This window comes from Lissotriton helveticus, chromosome 8, assembly GCF_964261635.1.
Source record: "Lissotriton helveticus chromosome 8, aLisHel1.1, whole genome shotgun sequence".
Lineage (NCBI taxonomy): Eukaryota > Metazoa > Chordata > Amphibia > Caudata > Salamandridae > Lissotriton > Lissotriton helveticus.
Window position 1 is genome coordinate 1,147,319,815 of NC_136069.1, and position 19,562 is coordinate 1,147,339,376.

Here is a 19,562-nt window from a genome sequence, read left to right on the forward strand (position 1 = left end):
GCCATTACTGACAGTGATGCAGTTGAAACGAATGACTGAGTTATGCCGAGCAGGCGTCTTGTAAGCCCCGAATGGGCCACTGAACCCAGCCGGCAGTGTGGTAGGGAGGGGCGGTATAGCTGCTGGTTTACAGGGCCCTACAGCACACAGGTGGGTGCCCTGGGACTGAGGCTGCCGGATCTGAGGTCCTGCAGCTAGAAGAGTCCGCAGTGGGCACGGAGTCCCAAAAGAGCTGCCATCTTGGGCGCGGCCAGCGATTTCTCCCAGAGCTGGTTTGTCATCCAGAGCCGCACTCTGGGAAATAGTGGCCTCCGATGGGTGAACCCGGCTCCCACCGACCTCCGGTGGCGAGGAGGTGCGCTTGGTAAGGGCAGTTTATGGCGGCGGAAGACAAAGGGGGTCCAGAGCACTCTTAGAGTGCGACCACCATCTTGGCGCTCAAAGCCACGCCCCTTGAAATAGTTTTAACATACCTCTTGTATGGTCCAGTTGTGTTTTCTTCAGTAGGGCAGTTCTTTGATTATCTCAGCAAGTGTAAAAAAACTTGATTGAACTGCCAATTGTTTCTTTGCTGTGTTTTTTTTTCTTGTTTTTTTTTTTTTTTGTTTCTTTCGAAACGGCTACATAGCTTCTCCAGTTGTTTGGATACTGTTCTTAAGAAAATTAGGGTGCAAGTACTCTGACTCAAAGAATGTTGTCAATAGTGCCATCATTCGATTGATAAAGACGGCAAAGTTTGTTTGATCTCAGATGATGATCACATTCCGTCAGATTTGGGTAAAGGGATATTTAGTAACCTAAACCTTGGGAAAGATCTTGTTTGTGAATGAATTATTTACTCCAAATAAGGTTGTTTTTTTCCTCTGTAAGTCAGTAGTAAATAATTCAGATATGTATAATACGCCAATTTAGTTCAGTCCAAAGCAAACTAAGCAGTCAAAATAGTTTTCTTGATTACGTTTTTGCTCAGACTTAACCATATTTAAATGTATGGTCATTGACAGTAATTTGTACTCGTCTAGCAGTGTGATAGATCTTTGGATATTTAAAGGCTACAGCATCTCGGTGGACATTAATTCCTTTAAAAACATTTTTAAATGTATTTTAATTGGGATTTATACAGTCACAAAAGTAGGTAAATATGTTAGTATGGTTTGAAGCAATCAACAACTGAAGGCCCAGTTTTAATCTTAGAAGGTTGTGGGGCGTGGAGACTCCAGAGTATTCTACGGAGTTTTCATAAACCAATTTTCTAGTTTTCCCTGAGCTTGTTCTTTCAAGGGTAAGGCTCCATAAGAGCAGTGATAGTGATTCTAGAACTTATCTTTGTCACTGTATGGCACCGCTTCTAATAAGTATAATTCTCGCATTAAAAGTATACCTGCCCTGCTGATCATGTTGCAGTCCAAGTACAACACCTGTGCTGTCAAGATTTAATCCAGCCCCAGGTTTATCGTGGCTGCTTAGAAGTAAACTGATCCTTCACCATTATTTATATATCAGCCCTACAAAGAAATGTTGTACTTTTTCTCTGTAAAGATAGGGACGTCCTGATGATTATACAGTAGTTCTTGGAGCCTGTCATGGCAATACAGGCCTAAATTAGCACTGCATCTGCTAAAAAAAAATTGAGCTGTATGTTACTAAAAGCTTCTTCAGAATGTTTAAACTAAGAGACACAGGATGATAGACAATCCACCTAGCTTTCATTCCCAACTTTTTCAAATTGATCTTACAACTGATAACTTCCATAATGTAATATTTTAAACTACTGATTTCCTTTTTATTGAATTATTTAAACTTCGTTACACTGAAAGTGGTCATTGGAAATCAAGGAGATGAGACGTTGAAGGAGAATAATTTGCCACAGTAATTCAGAGTTGAAGGGAAAGATACAGTGAGCTGAGATATTGAAGCTTTCAGCCTTTATCCGTATCAGCCTGACTCGATTTGTAGGGTGCAGCATCTGAGGAGCACAGAAACCTCTCCAACAAACTGCTAAGCTACTCTGTCAGGTCAATTGTACTTGGAGAAGGATTTTCGTATCACTTCCTAGAAAGGACCATTTGTAGGGAACATTCTAGACATTAAACCCCAAAAGCGTTTGTGAGGTGAGATTCTTTCTTGTTTCACACTTGTCCTCGATCCATCAATGACTGCTTTAAGAAAAGTCTACTTTCCACTTCGTAATTCCATTTATAGGAGAACGTTCACAAGCATGCCTCTTTTTTACCAGTAGCCTTAGATCTTGGTTAATTCGAAAGGTAAAATTCAAGTCGGAGGACTGGGTCCAGAAAGCTATCTTCTCAAACAAGTTGTAGTGTAGTTCCTATATTCCCAATAGGCTCTGCGCATTGGAATAATATATTCAGCAGTGTAGACGTAGGACTGGGGTCGACTAGGTCTCTCCTGACTATATTAGACTTTGCCAGCTAGCTCAGAGGTCACTGGAAACTTTCTCGAATAAACGAGGAGGGGTTTAACCTCCCTGGATAGACAAGAAGGGATTAGCTTCTGACAACCATATAACATGACAACTTTGCTCCCTCAGAATAAGAGTGTATCTCTAGAGTCGTGTGAAAACAATAGACAGCTATTTCACTCAGTCAAGTGTGCATACTTAGTTTCACCAGAGTGCAGAGAAAAGAGAGACGGGCGTTTTCAATAAAAAGGTTGTTATTTATTGAGAAGTCTTCTTTCTCATACAAGAGAAATGAATTGCCACAATTGCAATACTCATAGTAAAGTGCGTACAGTAAAAGGAGGATTAAGAAATAATACTGTAAAAGCATTGATATGGTTTCTTAGCCATAAGATACTTTAAAATAGATAAAATATATACATACTTATATACATTGACTAACGTACTCAACTGGTGCTTCTAAATACACCTACCCCGGTGTACCTGACCTAAGCCTAATACGTGGGAAGGAGTAAGTAAGTAGCAGTTTAAGTTAAGTTGGTTTTTGCCAAGAATCTGAGTCAAGAATTCTCTCTAAGGTTTTAGTCAGCTCCGTACCTGGGTATTATAAAGCGGGAGGTCTTGTATCTCTCTCTCAGGACTCGATATCCCAGTAACCCGCGAAGGTATCTGGAAACACCGGAGCTGGATTTCTCGGCAGGAGAAAAGACAGCGTCTCTCTCAGTGCTTCAAAGAGGAGGGGCAGCGTCCGTGGGCTCTCGCATCAGCTGGGCTCTCGGGCAAGTAGATAGCTGCTCTGCTCCAAAACCACCACCATGTGTTTGCTTAAGGCAACGTTGGTATATTTATACCTGAAAGGTGCCGGGTTTGACGTAAGGTTGGACATAAGACGTCAATAAAGATGTCACTAAGAACTGGCCGTTCTTACAGTGCTTTACAGGAGTTCTAGGATGAAATCAAAACAAAAGCAAGGGGGATTTACCAGGTTGCTGGGGGTTTGGTTTGTTTAGAGAACTCGTTGTGCTTTCAAGGAGTCTGGGGAAGTAGCCTTGCTTAATGTGACAGCATGTGCTTCGACTGAATATGGATAGGATTACTATGCCGTTATAGGGATATTATTGATTATAACCGAACAAGGGCATAAAATAGAAATATCGGTTTAGGCTCCTGGATAAAAACACAATACCCACTCCACGATCTAATGTCCATCATTACTAAAACTAAGCAATAGTAAACATTTAAAGGTGCATGTGTATTCCAACCCACCCCAAAATACATTTTTTGCATTTGAAATGGTGTATGCGAAATACATGAAAATGATATTGGTACTGTACGCTTTTCAAGCAGTGTAATCATTCAGTTAAAATGATGCATATATATGATTAGCTGAACGATCTGCGAAATTTACACATGATATGGCTCTTAATACAGAAAAGAAGGTCGAGACCATTCCATCACATATAAATCTAGTCGCTGTAAATGTGCTAGAGGCTGAGGTAATAGTTTCTCTAGAGTTCCTAAAAATAGAAGCTCTGTTCTCTAAGAATAGTTCTACTTTAAGCAGAGTACAAGTGCCAGGAAAAAAGGTAAATATTTTGGAATTGAAGAAAAAAATAAGTTTGCTTTCAGTGGGAAAAATAGTTCCAAATATTTTCAGTAGCTTTTGTTTATCAAAGCTGAAGGCCGAATTCAGAGTTCAGGGAACGCTGTGTGCTTGTTTGCTTAAAAAGTTATTCTTTCTGTTCAGGGGAGAACATCATTTCAGACAGACTCGCAAAAAATTGGTCTACGGCTTCAGGTGAAAGTTCGATCAAGTTCGAAAATGCCGCAACTGAGCTGTCTCGAGCATGATTGCTATCGTCGATGTCAGGATCAGCAATGCTCACAGAAGGTCGTACCTGGGTGATGTTGCTCTCCTCTCGTACTTCACTACCACCTAATCGTAGTGGCGAAGTCTCAACGAATGCCGTCATCAGGATGGGTAACCGCTGGGGACAACACGATGCATGAGCCGTTACAGGACTTAGCAAAGTATCTGTATCCAATGTTACTGCTGATGGTAGTGTAAGACAGACGTCCAACACGCATTCTTCTCCGCATAGCATACATCGAAGCACAGGTAAGATGCAATTCTGCCAGATGGGTCTGAATGAAAGAAACCAGGTCATATTCAGATCTCTTAGCCGGGCTAATCCAAGGACTTTAGTTATGCGGTCCCGATAGCGTATAGCCAGGATCGTTTCTTCCATCGTTGCTGGAGTCTTGTCTGCGATTTGGCTTGCCATATCGAAGCAGAAGTATCAAAAATAAAATGCCTGCTACGAGTCCCAACAGAAGTGGTAGGCCGCCAAAGACAGAATGGACAAAATTAGGAAAAATGCCCAGAACTGTTTCGAAGGGTGTTAACAGTCCCGAAAAAATTGTCTTAAATATATGTGGGATACCACTGGTATCTGACATATTTAGAATTTGGCTTAGCATTTCCACGAAATGCACGGGGCAATTTGTTGATAAAAGGGTATGTATCTCTGCCGTTGTCCTTGCAACTTGCAGATCATACGTTTCTTATGATGACATCAAGGGCACCGTTGTCTGTCAAAGGACAGACTTTATTCTGCTTAAAGTATCAATTCGAATAGAAGAGATATTCAAAGAAGGCCAAATTTTTGCCTCCATGTCTGGAGTGCTGTTTGGATACAATACTTGCATACAGCAAGTGACCATGGAGCTCACGCTTACAAGATAAGCTTTCCCTGGCACCATGCCACAACAGCTGTGGTCCACTATTAGAATGTACCTCCCGTTAGAAAGTCGTCTAAAGAATGGCTCTATTTGAGTTGCAGGTGTGCCGTGCTGGTGACATGAAAGGTTATTTGAAGTCCCCTCACAGGCCCCATGCAGGTTAATACCTTGACACAGAAGTATACCGCTTAGTGATTGTTTATAATTGTTACCACTAAGAAATACATTCTGTTTCTTTTCACTGTAACGTGTGTGTGTAAGGTAATTTCCATGATGACTTAATGTACCCTTTACCCAACCTTTCATACTGGCCCGCTGGTATATACTCTTGACAGTATTCAAATTGTAAAGTCGTTATCGGAATTGTTATTATTCCATGTATTATCCATTCAATGACAGGTCTTTCTGACATTGTCAATGGTAATCTCTCAAGTTTTTCAATGCTCAGAATCGTATAGTCTGCTCCTTTTTGTGCCAAACTGATTTGTGTATCAGTAAGGTTAAAGATAGAGAATAATGACGTTGTGTTGATTAAACGCCAGGGCACATAGCCTGAACGCAGATTTTGCAACGTCCAGCCAAGCTGTACAATAGAACGCAATTGGGACTGACCGTGTTGTAACATTAGTAAGTCTTGCTCTATTATATCAATAGCAGATGATACAATACTGTCCAGTGAATATATTCTGGAGGACAGTCATTAACCCATTGTCCACAACAGAAAATGATTTTTTCAAATTAATACGATCAATTTCTCGTATTTTTTCTGCTGTTTCAATTTGCATCACTTTCCAAGCTTCGTTGTAAGTAGCGTATATACCAGCCGCTATGAAACGTTTTTTACGCTGTTTGCGTGGTCCCATTATGAAATCACGCAAGTCAGCACCGTCTTTAAGTAAAGTCAAGTGTTGCTTAATTTCAGCCAGTGTGGATTTTTGTAGCCATTCGAGGCAGAGTTTACCTACACTATATGTTGTAACTATCCCTGGATGTTGTCTCTGGGAGTATCTAGGGTCTGGCCTGGTCATTTTTAACCCCTGTATTTTGTTCAGGAATCTATCTTGACAGTTATTTGTGTCTGTGGGCCAGATTAACAATTTTTCCAATCAGGATGTGTTCTGTTTTGGTTTAAAATATGGGATATGTCTATCTCAACATCTGTAGTGCTATTACTGTCAGGTGTTGGTTTTGGAATAGACGGTTTGTTTAAGTCTTTAATTTTGGCTAGGCCAAGACAGGATGTCTGTTGAATGGTGTCATTCAAGAATATAATTTGTTCTGGGATCATGCAGGCTCTAAATAATGCTTCTAGACCTTGTACCTGCCAATCTTTTGTACCCCAGATGGTTTTTGTTTCAATGTTGTTTTTCCAGAAATCAAAAACCAAATATAGTCAATTTTTCAAAAAATGGTTCCGAATAGATCAATTTAGTGTTTGTCAGCATTGTTCTCATTCCTGTCTTATTTATCATTTTGAAATAAAACGTTTCTGCATCACTTGTGTTAAATCCTGAAAAGTACGGGAATTTCCTGTAAAATGTTTTTGAACTACCTTTCGGTGCAGTTGCACAATGTTCCCATTGATTATAATTAAAAACATTTCTAGGTTGAGCAGATTTATGCAAATAGTGATGTGCAAAGTGATTATAACAATACATTTCTTCATAATTTGATGAACCCTGTAAGTAATCATGTTCTGTAAATGTTGCTGACATAACTAAATCTGACATCATATCATTAATACTTTCAAAGTCCCAATCATCAGAGAATGTACTCGGTTTTACAAAGTCACTTAATGAAACCTTGAACTGGTGTGGATATTTCAAGAGCTCGACCGGGCCATAGATTTCGTAATCCGTTTTGTCCCATGCTACCCCACTGGGTATTGGATTGGCTGTGACATTCACTGATGATAGTTCTTTTTCTCGATGTGAGATGACTTGTGAGGCTTTAGGACCAAGTTGATGTTCTGACTTGCTGTGTCCATTGTACTGTATTTTCCCTCAATAAATCTTCCTAAACAAAGAACCATGATGAGCCAAAGCAGGAGGAAAAGTACACCTAACACAATCCAAAATTCAATCCATGGAGAAATCAGATAGGTTTCTTTAAGTTGATGAAAGAGTTCCGTTACTTTGTCTTTAAAAGTTTTTGTTGTTGGCGTTTCTTCAGGCTCGCTTGGATCCTCAGAAAAGTTATCGAAATTGATGAAGTAGCCAGATGCAGTTCTGTCAATTGTTGGAATTGCTTCCGGATTTTCATTTGCTTTTGGATTTTTTGATTCATTGGCATAGTCTGAGGCTACATCGTTGTAGACTGGTGTTTCTTGACGAACTGTTGCAATTTGGGTTTCAAGAGGCACAAGTTCCATGGCATTGTTGCATAGTCATTTTTTATTCACTGCAGGTTTTTCAAATGTGATTAGTCTCTCAGTTTGAACCTCTTGTATTGTAGCAAGTTTTGGTGTTCTGCTACATCTTGGGAGTCCACTGGGCCTACTACTTATTATTGGCCACATGATTGTGGTTTTACCAGGTCGATTGATACAACTCGGTTCTCCTTTTTACCAGCAAGGGGCGGTAGTACAACTGATCTTGTTCCGCTGACAGCTAAGACAGGTACTGCTTTTCTGTAAGAAGGCCCAAATTCCTTCTTCACCGCGATCTTCTCTCTGACCAGATCCCCAATCTTTGGAATCCAGACAGGCCTTGCTGGGACAGGTGGTTTTTCTTCAGTGGCTGTTGGCTGCTGTTTTAACTTTACGTTGCTCAGGCCTTTTCTTGTTTCATTTAAGTCCTGTAAAATAGCCAAACGATCTGCTGTTTTAACTTTACGTTGCTCAGGCCTTTTCTTGTTTCATTTAAGTCCTGTAAAATAGCCAAACGATCTTTGATAGCAAAGCATTTTTCTTCTACCACTGAAGTCTGACTATCTAAGTCCTGAATATGCATTCTAGTCCCGAACAATAGTTCGTACGGACTGAAACCTTTTAGAGAATTTCTTGGCAGATTATTAAGACTACGTTGGACACTTGTTAAATGTTGGACCCACCCATCACCCGAACCAAATACCCTCGCCGTTATAGATTGCTTTATGTCTCGGTTTTTTCTTTCCACAATCCCATTTCCCTCAGGATGGAAGGGACAAGAGTACCGCAATGCAATATAAGCTCGAGAGCTAAAAGCAGGACCCTGGTCAGAATGTAGCATGCCAATTGCGTATGTGCCGATAGTGACTCGCAAATCTTTTATAACAGTTCTGGCGTCAGCCGAGCGCTGGTGTCTACATTTTAAGTGAATCTAGTCTTAAACATAAATGGGACGCATTTTTCCTGCTGGATTTTGCGTATAGACTGCCTTATGCTATCTATACGAAGAGCCATGGCAATACTCCGGCTGGTTCGCCACTGCGATCTCTGTTGCAGTTTGGACGGTTTATTGCAAATTTGTGTTGTTGCAGGCTCATACCCGGCCACCAATATTCTGATTGTAATTCTTTCAGAGATTCATTAATCTTTTGGTGCCTTAGACCCAAACCCATATGTGCTTCTTGAATCAAGAAGATTCTCCTGTTCGTGTTTGGAATCACTCTATCCCCCACTCCAGGGATTCGAGCAAAAGGAACAGAGTTTGCATCGATTATGTATGCATAATTGAGTGGATAGTTCAGAGGTAATGCTGCACAGTTGCCTTGTAAAGACGTTTTTACCGCCAGCATGGTTTCTCCGTCTATGTATTTTTCTGAACGCTTTTTTGTAGCTACGGAAGCCGGATTATTTGCTTTCGCTGTGGCTGTGTTAGCCAATTAATTCCCTGCAGTGTGAACGCCATCACGCTGATGACTCAGTGTATGTATCACGTGAGTCTTTTGTAGTTCCTTCTGCAAAGGAACTATTTGTTCCCAAAGCGTTTTATGCTTGATTGTGCCACCTTTTGCATCTTTGAAACCGTTTTGAACCCAGTTCTGCAAGTCATTGTAAGATTTGACGCAGTAATGCGAATCGCACACTATTAGTGCGGGGAATTCGCGATCCGCGATATCGAGCGCCATCTTTAAAGCTAGCAGTTCAGTTAGTTGATCCGAACTATCTTTTACAGATTGAGTCATAGTTACCAATGGTCTCAATTTTCCTTTGTGCCACCGGCATTTAACAACCGCGCATGCAGCACTGAAATTGTGTTTACCCCCAACTGCGGGTTGTGCTGATCCATCTGTATAGATTACACAGGCGTAAAGTTGTAGTGGCAGAATCTCGATTGGCAGAGGATATTCTAATTCATATTTTAGATTCTTTAATTCTTTCATTTCCGGGTCAAAGTAGTATTTCACGTCTTCTGCAGCAAGAGAATTTTCCCATTCGATCCATTTTGGATCTAATGCCACGTTAGTCAAATTGCGTGGGCTTGTTAATGCCTCAAAGGCTGATTCTGCTGTTAAAACAGTTATCCTTTTGCCTTGTGCTTGGGCTCTTTCTCTTGCTACAGCAGTTTGAACCGCATTTACAATGTTTTCTGTAATACTGAATGTTTTTTCAGCTTGTGTGTACAAGTCTGATTTGAAAGCTATTGGTACCCTTTCTCCCTCATTATAGGTCAGGTACGTGAATCCGCATCTTCCTCGGATGACTCGGATTACAAGGTTGCGTGTGTTATCGCGAGTTTGCAATATTGTTTTAGCTAACATGTCTGCTTGCAATGACCTCAAAATTTCTGTGTGTTTTTGAGTCCAATTGATTGGTTTGAAATCAGGTTTTATTAATTCATAGAGAGGTTCAACCCTCTCTGCATAATTTAGAATGTATGTTCTTCCAAAATTCAGGAAACCTAGTATTGATTGTAAGTTCTTCAGCGTTTTAGGTGCTTGGAGTACAGCGCATTTCTCTAAGAAATTGTCCGCTAGGCTTTTGCCTTCACTTGATAATTCATATCCTAAAAACAGGACTGTTAGATGGGCAATTCGTGACTTTTAAAAGTTGAATTTGTAACCCTCGGCTGCAAACCCAAGTATTATGGTGTTTACTCTTTTCAAGTGAGTATCCAGGTCATCATCCGTTAGATAGATGTCATCGACATAGGATAATGCCTATTCATCATATATTTGTAGTAACTCTGTTACCCTTGCTGAGAATAATCCTGGGCTATTCTTGAATCCTTGTGGGAGTCGACAGAAATTTCTGTGACCCCATTATTGAGAAAGCGGTCAAATACCTGCTTTCAGGTGCAATGTTTTGACAAAAGAATCCATTAGAGATGTCTAATGTCGTTTTGTATTTTTTCCGCACGATGTTATTCATTAGTGCTGCACTGTGTGAGTTTTGTACTGCAAATGTTTTGCAACATGAGTTAAGATGTCTGTTGTCCAAAACTAGACGATATGAATCGTCTGGCTTGGAGACAGGAAACAAAGGATTGTTCATTTGCGAGGTGCGTGTTTCAATCACCCCCTGGTATTCAAGTTGATCTAAGATCTCCCTGACTTGTTTTTTAGCTTCTTGCTTAATTGGGTACTGCCTTTGTGCAGTGGGTTGACATTTTAACTGGATTTTGTGAGGAGGAGTGTCCTCATCCCACCCTACATGATTTTTATATAAGGCAGGAGCTTGGGCCACTGCCCATTTTCTTGCATATGTATATTTTCTATGAATTGGAACATGATTTGAGAAGGCAGGTATAATCATTTCTTCGCCATGAGGGCACTCCCTGACAAACTCTGGTGGCCAGTCTTTCTCAGCTAAAAGGATATCATAGCCTTTTGAAAGGTTATCCCAAAATAGACCTCTTACTTTCCTAGTCTTATCTCCCTCTACACGTAATGTTATCTTGTATATTTTATGAAGTTTGCTAACTCTGGTATCTGCAGTTTCTACCTGAATGTATTCATTCGTGTCCACTGTCTCCAGAAGATTCATCAGGATCTTGCGAGCTATGGTCACTTCTGCTGCGCTGTCTAGCATTGTCTGGGCCCACTCTCCGTTTTTCAGTTGTGTCCTCAGTATCCTCGGCATGTTTGATTATCTTAATACTGGCTACCTTCTTTCTTGGAAATTGTAACTTTTTACTTTGTTGAGCAGGTTCCTTGTCTTTGGACTTGACGTGCTCTTCCCTGTGTTCTGACCGTCCTCTTCTTTCCGATTTCTGTGGGAAAGTCTGAAAAGATCGAGAGGGACGTGTATCAATATCTTGATATCTATCAGGTTTCTTTAGATTGTCCCTATTTCTAAGGTTGTATCTTTTCTCAGAGGGCTCCCTCTGGGGAGACTTGTGTCCTTGGTCCGGAGATCTTTCTCTCCGCCGAGGAGACCTTCCTCTGGACTGGAATCTTTTTTCTTTGGGAGTGGATTGTTTAATTCCATCCCAGCTCTTTTTTGGAGTGTTTAGATTATTTTTAATAAATATCTTTTCAGGATTTTCAGTTAGTTGGGGTTTTACTGGTTTCCCTCCCAAACTATCTCTTCCTAGTTCTTCATAGGATTTTTCTATGATTCTGGCAAGTTCAATTGGTTGGTCTGCTATATCTGTTTCTTTCAATTTCTGGCGGATCGCCACAGATGCTGCTTCTCCTTTTATGTTGGCTAATAATATAGCCGAGACCTGCTTGAAGTCTTTCAGTAATTTCATACCCAGAGTTAAAGCAGGTTCTGGACCGTATTCATTTTGAATCTGTCTTAGCACATCAGGTATTATCGCCATAGACGGAACACCATGTGTTTTTGTGTAAATGGAAGCAAAGACTGTGCCCCAAGTGTCACAGTCCTCCACATGTGGTGCGATCCCCATTGGAAGGCAGATAGTCAGAATTCTGTGTTTCTCAGTAGGGGTAGTATCCGGAAATACTGCCTCTATTTGAGTGATTTTTGGAGCTAACCAGAATGGAATTTGTTCCCGTTTTGCGGGTACTTTACCAAGACATGATTGTATATTCTGTGGTGTAATTTTGTCTGTGTTCCCCTGATGAGGGGTCAGCTGTGGAATGTTAATAGCTGGTTGGACTGTTGTAGTCCGCATTACATATTGGACTAATTGTCTATGTATTTTAATCAGTTCTTTTAGCTGGGCTAAAAGTTCTGGTACTGACATTTTTTCAATGTCTGGATGTGGTGTGTAGCTGGCTAGAACCGGCCACGTTGCTCCTGGTCTACCTAGTGGACCGAGCCTGGTGATGTGATTATTATGTTTTAGGGCGCCTTTAAACCAGAGCAGGTGCTCTTGGTATTTTAATGGGATTTCAACCTCCTCGAAAGGGGTGTATTCTTCCGGAGGTTCCTCTATTTTGTAATAGCGGAAGTCGTGTGTGACAGCGTTTGCTGCTGGAAAGTTTATCCATGAATAGAATACCTCTGTCTGCCGATATTCATGGGCCTCAATTACGAATACGACTATTCCACCTCTTGGTGTTAGTCCGTTTTCTATAAGTTTAAGAGTTATAGTTTTCCTTATGTTGACCGGAATGAGTATAACACTCGGGTCATTTTCTTGGAGACTTGTGCCATCCGCTAGGAGTCGAGCTGCTATTCTAGCTGCCTCCCTTTCGTCTTCACTTTGACATTTTTACTAACAGAAAGGTTTTTGTTGCAGATCAGGTTTCAAGGAAACAAAGATTAGGTGCACAATATTTTGGAACACTGTATCCTTCAACGTTGACTAAACCAAAAACTATACATAGGAATCTCTTCCTACTAAGTTCCGGCGGATTTTAACCTTTTACCCACTCCAGACGTCTTTTGGAGTATTTACGGGAAAAGGGTCTGTGTGAAAAAGCACGACTGAGTTACTCTAACGTCTTGCGTTAGATTTATCGCCTTACCAAACGTTGGGCGCCATGTAGTGTAGTTCCTATATTCCCAATAGGCTCTGCGCATTGGAATAATATATTCAGCAGTGTAGACGTAGGACTGGGGTCGACTAGGTCTCTCCTGACTATATTAGACTTAAGTTTTTGCCAGCTAGCTCAGAGGTCACTAGAAACTTTCTCGAATAAACGAGGAGGGGTTTAACCTCCCTGGATAGACAAGAAGGGATTAGCTTCTGACAACCATATAACATGACAACTTTGCTCCCTCAGAACAAGAGTGTATCTCTAGAGTCGTGTGAAAACAATAGACAGCTATTTCACTCAGTCAAGTGTGCATACTTAGTTTCACCAGAGTGCAGAGAAAAGAGAGATGGGCGTTTTCAATAAAAAGGTTGTTATTTATTGAGCAGTCTTCTTTCTCATACAAGAGAAATGAATTGCCACAATTGCAATACTCATAGTAAAGTAAAGTGCGTACAGTAAAGGATTAAGAAATAATACTGTAAAAGCATTGATATGGTTTCTTAGCCATAAGATACTTTAAAATAGATAAAATATATACATACTTATATACATTGACTAACGTACTCAACTGGTGCTTCTAAATACGCCTACCCCGGTGTACCTGACCTAAGCCTAATACGTGGGAAGGAGTAAGTAAGTAGCAGTTTAAGTTAAGTTGGTTTTTGCCAAGAATCTGAGTCAAGAATTCTCTCTAAGGTTTTAGTCAGCTCCGTACCTGGGTATTATAAAGCGGGAGGTCTTGTATCTCTCTCTCAGGACTCGATATCCCAGTAACCCGCGAAGGTATCTGGAAACACCGAAGCTGGATTTCTCGGCAGGAGAAAAGACAGCGTCTCTCTCAGTGCGTCAAAGAGGAGGGGCAGCGTCCGTGGGCTCTCGCATCAGCTGGGCTCTCGGGCAAGTATAGCTGCTCTGCTCCAAAACCACCACCGTGTGTTTGCTTAAGGCAGCGTTGGTATATTTATACCTGAAAGGTGCCGGGTTTGACGTAAGGTTGGACATAAGACGTCAATAAAGATGTCACTAAGAACTGGCCGTTCTTACAGTGCTTTACAGGAGTTCTAGGATGAAATCAAAACAAAAGCAAGGGGGATTTCCCAGGTTGCTGGAGGTTTGGTTTGTTTAGAGAACTCGTTGTGCTTTCTAGGAGTCTGGGGAAGTAGCCTTGCTTAATGTGACAGCATGTGCTACGACTGAATATGGATATGATTACTATGCCGTTATAGGGATATTATTGATTATAACCGAACAAGGGCATACAATAGAAATATCGGTTTAGGCTCCTGGATAAAAACACAATAAAGTGACACCAGATCATTGTGTAAAAATGAGTTTGTGATATACAAAATGTCTATTTTAACCTATAGATGGAATTGCTTGCACGTAAAAAAAAAAAAAAGATTGCCACTATTTTAGTTGAGAGAAAAGGTAAGGTGTGATAGGTGGGTTTTTTAATTTGTTTTTTTTAGACCTACAAGAAGCAGTGAACACTTAAACCTACAAGTTGTGCATTTTCTTCACCCATTTACTGAAGGCTGCCCACTCTGCAATGGTTGTAGTTTTACCCCTGCTGGGACTAGGAGGAATTTTGTGTTAAAGAAGGGAAGGAAAGGAACATACCCAGAATCGGAGAGTTGTGGGCAAAGGAGTTTTTGCATGGGGCAAAACTAGTTTTCCTATGTACCAACTAAACCAAAGTAAAATGTTATAAATGCTTTGTACTCCATTTACCCATTAGGAATTGCACGCGTGCTACATTTCTGAATATGTAAATGTTCACACGTCGGAGTACTGCTGTAAAGCTGAGGCATCTTCAGTATCCCAGGAGTAGTCCTGGTAATTAAAAAAAAAAATGCTCCTACTGCAGGAAAGTTCTGATTTTCTTGGAAATCATAGAAAAATCCTTGCAGCACTCATGCAACAGAAATAATGGCTTAATAGGGATAGAAAAGGAAGTTGAAAAACGCAAATAGATGCAGGAGGACTAAAGTCAGCCCGAATACCTATAAAACGTTTCAAATCCTGAGGCTGATTTTGGATGTAGGATTACAATTGGTTTGGCATAATTGGAAATGATTCCAACATGTAAAAGCAATGATGTTGCTTAGGGATCTGGGTGTATTATTGATCTGCTGCAGCATTCATGAGTCATTGGTCTTGGGGTTAAATAAAGGACTATGTTGGCACAAACCGTTTAGTACAATCCTATTAGTTGTAGGTGGTCCTAACCCAGAACCTGTACCTTTTCAGTCATAGTAAAGCTTTCCGCATTTCCCAAGCTCTCCATGATGGAATTGAACAGTGTAGATACAGCTGCAGTCCTATTTTCTTTCTTAATTTTTGTTGCGCGTCCAAGCCTGAAACTAAATGTTTTCCTATCCATGTCTCTGCGTTTTAAATGTTCTATATAGTTAACAGGATCTCATTTTCTTTTTTACAGAACCGATTGGTGCGTCTTGTTTGTGTCTTTCTCCAGTCGTTAATCCGGAACAAAATCATTAATGTACAGGACTTGTTCATAGAGGTGCAAGCCTTTTGCATTGAGTTCAGCCGGATAAGGGAAGCAGCTGGACTTTTCAGGTTGCTGAAGACGTTGGACACTGGGGAAACCCCACCAGAAACTAAGCCTTCAAAATAAATTTACGTTTCTTGTTTTACCACAGGAAAGGATTGTCATCAGAGGATAAAGTTTTGTATATCTCTGGATTTTTTTTGTAAGTTTTTAATTTTAAAGCCAGTTCTTTGAAACATTTTGCTTAGTTTAACACAGTGTAAACAACATTTTATGCACCGGTTAGAAAACAAAGCAATAAATATTGCTTTTACTTTGAATACCAGACCATTTTAAGACTAATCTACCTTGGATTTTTATTTTTATCTTGTTCATAACTGGTAAATGGGCTTCTTCCTCGTCAACTCAGTTATGAATGAGTGATTACCATCATTTAGAGCTCTTTGACCTTTAATTCCTATTACATGAACATGATGATGAAATCGTTCTCTGACATACTATTGTGATGTCATGTAACCCAGTGTAAAGAGCTGCAAATCAAGCCCACCTAGCTTATTGTTGTTTACTATAGAGAAATATATATTTTTTTCTTTTTGTCCAAGCACTACTTAAGTATTTGTTTTAACAGATACATTTCACCAACATAAGATAAAATAAAGTATGTAAAGGAAATTCAGTGACACAATACAATTGGGAATGGCAATCTTTTTGAGCAGAAAAGTTATATGTAGTGACAAAGCCTCTGAATCCCGCATCTTAAATTACTAAAAGCAAAAGTGCTAATGTTTGTATTCTTGTGCTGGCAATGTTCATAGGCTCTATAATAACCATTTTGTTTGTGAAAAATGTGGCATAACTTGCTTTGTCTTTGGTCCCTAAGAACATTTACTATATGAAACTTACTATTGGTTTTCAATCCTATAGTAAGTTTTTGGTTCAGGCCAAAGTTGCTTCAGAAAATTGTGTTCCCTTTTAGCGTTTGGATGAAGACAGACTTAGTTGCTGTTGGTATGTTAATGAGGCTCATACCCACCCATGGCATATTGTAGAAGTGTATCTTGTTTATTTGCGACCATTATGTTGCCGTTAAGGGGATGCAGTTTCTGTTTTCCTAAGTTGCATTCATTGAACTGATAACGCTTCAACAGGATATAGTTGCAACAAGGTATATTGGATGACAAAATAATAAGGGCCTTAGATAATGGAAAGAATTTGTGTATCAAAAATATGGTGAAAGAAATATATAGACGTTGGTTGGAGAGTAGCAACCAAATTTGCATAGTTGGTCGCAAATGGATGAAAGCAGGATAGATTTACTGATATGTTCAACAGCGAAGCAAAAGGTGGCAAATCAGCAATGCGTATATTGGCAGTAGCATTTTATGTTGTCGAGCTGAGTAAAAGTAGAGTGTGTGTCATAGGATTGAGAGTAAAGTTATTGCAGGTAAGAGTTGTAACTGAATACATGCTGAACAATAACCATGTAAAATACAAAGCAATGAATATAGTTTGGGGGTAGACTGAGTAAGGAGAGTCAAACAAGGCCCACTGTGGAGTTACCAAATGGATCAAGCAGTTACAGGAGCATGTTTTTCAGAAGGGATTTGAAACTGAAAAGAAGGGTCATTCTTGCTTCGAAGAAAGACATTTAAGATTTTGTTGAGATGCTGGAGGAGTATCTGTGAGGTATGGTTTCTGATCAAGATTTCTCTCTCCAGAATCTTCATTTTTGGAATATTCCCCAGGCGCCAGACTGAATATGGAAAACTTTCTGATAGTCGTCTGCGATCGACTGGATTCTCAGGTGACGTTCAGTCCTCCCTGATAGTCATGCCAATCGATGGGATGTGACTCACATGCTTGGAGACCAGGCTAACTCGACCCTTGAATGCTTCAAGAAGAGTAAGGCAACTTCTCCCTTTCTCGCCTCTCTGCTTAGCCTCCACAATTCCACTTTCCTTTCATTGCTTTGGTGGAGGTGTCCCTTACCACCAGCCCGTCCTGCCCCAGCAGTTTTGCTTGAGAGGTCGAGGTGCTCACCGCGCCAAAGTTTAGCGTGCCGCTCAGTCCCCCACAGCCCCCCTGCCGAACCTCTTTAGTGTGCCTTACAGAGCCACAGCCACCTGGTAGGAGGCAGAATCCACCAATTCTATCAGGGTGGGCAAGCAATCACATTGGACAGGTGGGTCCTGCAGACTGTTTGCAAAGGTTATGGCTTTCCCTTCCCTTCCCTCCTTCTCTTCCCTTCCCTCCTTCTCTTCTCTTCCCTTCCCTTCCCTCTCTTCCCTTCCCTCTCTTCCCTTCCCTTCCCTCTCTTCCCTTCCCTCTCTTCCCTTTCCTTCCCTCTCTTCCCTTCACTTCCCTCTCTTCCCTTCCCTCCCTCTCTTCCCTCTCTTCCCTTCCCTCCCTCTCTTCTCTTCCCTCCCTCTCTTCCCTTCCCTCCCTCTCTTCCCTTCCCTCCCTCTCTTCCCTTCCCTTCCCTCTCTTCCCTCCCTCTCTTCCCTTCCCTCCCTCTCTTCCCTCCCTCTCTTCCCTTCGCTCCCTCTCTTCCCTTCCCTCCCTCTCTTCCCTTCTCTCTCGCATCTTCCACTGTCCACTCAGTGATTGACAGAGGACAATCTCTCCCTTTTTGCTAAAAGACCTGCAAGCCCTTTTGGCAAATGGGACTGTTGAGAGGGTGCTAGCACCAGATGTCATGCATGGTTATTATTACTGCTACTTTCTGGTGCCCTAGAAGGACGTAGGTCTTTGGCCTATTCTAGATCTGCATCCACACCCGCCCACTCCGCCTTTTCCCTAAAAGATAAATTAAAAATACTAATTTTTGCCCTGGTCGTTTCTACCCTCGACACTGGATGGTGGCATTGGACCTGCAGTATACATTTCCACATACCCATCCTATCACCCTATCAGCGCTACCTGTGGTGGCATAGGAACATTTTTACTCCACTGTGCTCCACTTTGGTCTCACCAGGGCCCCCTGGGGTGTTCACGAAAGTGATGGTGGTGGTTGTGGTGGCATCCAACCTTCGGAGGACAGGGGGGCTAGACTTCCCCCTACCTCAATGACTGGCTGTTGAAGGTGGGCTTGCCCCAGGCAGTCGTCAACCAGCTCCAGACTATGGCGATCCTCTGGTCATTTTTGGGGTTACATAATTGTACCAAAGTCACACCTGAATCCTTCTCAGACGCTCCACTTCATCTGAGCGATTCTGGACACTGTTTGTTTTCATGCCTTTTCCAGGTTGTGATCTTGATCTTTCGGCCTCGGTCCTGGAATTCTGTGACGTCACCTCCGAGGGAGCTGGGACTAATGACCTTCTGCATCCTGTTGGTCGAGCACTTCAGGTGGCTCATGCGGGCTCTGCAGTGAGATCTGAAGTCCCAGTGGACACAACATCAAGGGTAACTCTCTGACCATGTTCAGATATCGGAAGAGACTGTGCAAGATCTGCAGTGGTGGTACTGGTCCGCAATTGGGTCAGCGGCAGACCCTTCTTCCCCCCCCCCACCCCCACCCCCCCTCGCCCCCACACCTGGAGCTGGTGGCGACCAATGCATTGCTCTGGGCTAGGGCGGCAATCTGGAAGAAAGGGAGATCAGAGGCCTGTGGTCTATGTTGAGTCACATCTCCATATCAGTCTTTTGGAGCGGAGGGGTTTCCGCTTGGCATTGAAAGCCTTCCTTCAATCCAAGGAAGGGGATGCTGGTACAGATGCTCACTGGCAGGACCACTACCTTGTGGTACGGCAACAAAGAGGGCTGGGTGGGGTCATGAACGCCCCTGGAAGTGGCTGAACTGCCAAAGAAACTGCCTAGTGTGGAACAACCTAGCGAGCTCCCTGAACGCCAAGGCGGACAAACTCAACTGTGGGCGCCTAGAGGATCACAAGATTTGATATGCAGCCTGAGCGATTGCCAGCGGTTGATCTTAATTCAACCATTCCATCCATTACTTTGTTGTTTTTGCATTTGTCTCCCTAAGTGCGCCCGGTATGCCCAGATGTGGGCCCCAAGCTCACTGTGCCACTGGAACCAAGCTATACTTGGCTGAAGAGCCCTGACTAGGGC

At 41.8% G+C, this 19,562-nt stretch overlaps 1 protein-coding gene across 1 annotated transcript in view; it reads left to right on the top strand.

The window, feature by feature from the left end:
- Positions 1-16,176, top strand: part of CNOT11 (CCR4-NOT transcription complex subunit 11) — a 150,017-nt gene extending 133,841 nt beyond the window's left edge. Inside the window, exon 7 of the mRNA XM_078658031.1 lies at positions 15,420-16,176. Coding sequence (XP_078514157.1) covers positions 15,420-15,617 — 198 coding nt within the window. The 3' untranslated portion in view covers positions 15,618-16,176. The remainder of the gene's footprint in view (positions 1-15,419) is intronic.
- The last annotated feature ends 3,386 nt before the right edge of the window (positions 16,177-19,562 follow it).